General features: G+C 71.7%; 1 protein-coding gene across 1 annotated transcript in view; it reads right to left on the reverse strand.

The window, feature by feature from the left end:
• Positions 1 to 511, reverse strand: part of LOC119585738 (translation initiation factor IF-2-like) — a gene marked incomplete at its 5' end in the record, with an annotated part of 39,905 nt that extends 39,394 nt beyond the window's left edge. The window contains 1 exon segment of the mRNA XM_037934431.1: positions 109 to 511. Within this exon segment, the coding sequence (XP_037790359.1) occupies positions 109 to 511 (403 nt within the window).
• Between the last annotated feature and the right edge of the window lie 865 nt (positions 512 to 1,376).

Raw genomic sequence — 1,376 nt, forward strand, 5'->3', positions numbered from 1 at the left:
TGGCAACTCCGAACGGCTCCCGGCAACTTACCCGAGCATGGCGATGCCGGCGACGGCGACGGTGACGAGCAGGATGCGCTGGTTGAGCACCACGTCGCTCCGGATCTGCATGACGGCGCTGCCCAGTTCGTCCAGGTCCTGCGACACCTCCAGCGCCACCGTCTTGCGCTCGACGGGCACCTCCCTCACGGCCGACACCTCCGGCGCGGGGCTGCCGCCCTCGCGCGTGGAGGCGTGCGAGGCATGGGTGGCGGGCGGCGTGGGCGGGAACGGCAGGCGACGCGTGGGCGGCTGCATGGCGGTCCGGCGGGGCTGGCGGCGAGGCCTCCTGCTTGGGCAACAGCTCGGCGTCGCCCTCAGGCTCTGCGGGCGAGGGCTGGGCGGCAGTGGGCAGGGGCGTCGTGGTGTGGGCGGCGGGGGCGTCCTCACGGGGCGGGCTGGACGTGTGCGCGGACGCCGCGGTGTCCTCAAGGGCCTCCTCCTCCTCGTCCTCGTCCTCCTTCACTCGCTTCTTTTTCCTTGCCCCCTCCTCTGGCCCTCCCGGGCCCTCCGGGGCTCCGTCGGCCTCCTCTGCTGGTCCGCTCGGCTCCGCCGCCGCCTCCTCCCCCTCCCGCGGCCGCGTGCTGTACAGGAGGGCGCCGTCCACCGACTCGCCGATGAACTCCTCGAGCTTGCTCTCGGCGATGCACTGGAACTCCTTGTTGTTGCCGGTGTGGCACAGGCACAGGTCGTTGCACCAGTGCACGCGCTCCTCCAGCAGCCACTTGGCGCGCTCCAGCTTCATGGCGTAGTGCGAGCTGATCTGCAGCAGCGAGTAGTCTGGGCTTGCGGTCGAAGCCGGGATCTCCACCCTTTGCACAGGCCCCAGCGTCGGGGGCCCAGTGCAGGTCGCCCATGACGGCCGAGCGCTCGCCAGGCACGGCCAGCGCCCCCGGCACGAGGCTCGCTGCCGCCGCCGACAACAGCGCCAGCAGCATCCTCATCTCTCCGCACGAGAGGTCCGTCGCTCAAGCCACAGACTGACAAGTCGCGCCCCGGGGCAGTGCGTGCGTGTGTGCGCGTGCGCGGTTGTCGAAGGCGCTCGTCCGCGGGCACGAGGTGACCAGAGGGAGCGGCGTCTGCCTCACTACTGAGCCTCGGAGTCTGTGGGAGTCGGGCGGGCTCGGGCGGCGGAGGGGGGGGGGCAGGGACCTTAAGCCCACCTCCCGCCGCGGCGTTACCAAAGGGAGGTCAAACGTCACGCTGCCAGGGGTCGCCACGCGATGACGGGACATGACGCCGGCCGCCCGTGTTTTGTGGCGTACGCCGTGATCCGCGAGGGAACTTCTTGTGGGCGCGGGGCGGGCGACGCGGACACGCACGGGGCGAGCCCTGTG

The sequence above is a fragment of the Penaeus monodon genome, chromosome 20 (assembly GCF_015228065.2).
Source record: "Penaeus monodon isolate SGIC_2016 chromosome 20, NSTDA_Pmon_1, whole genome shotgun sequence".
Lineage (NCBI taxonomy): Eukaryota > Metazoa > Arthropoda > Malacostraca > Decapoda > Penaeidae > Penaeus > Penaeus monodon.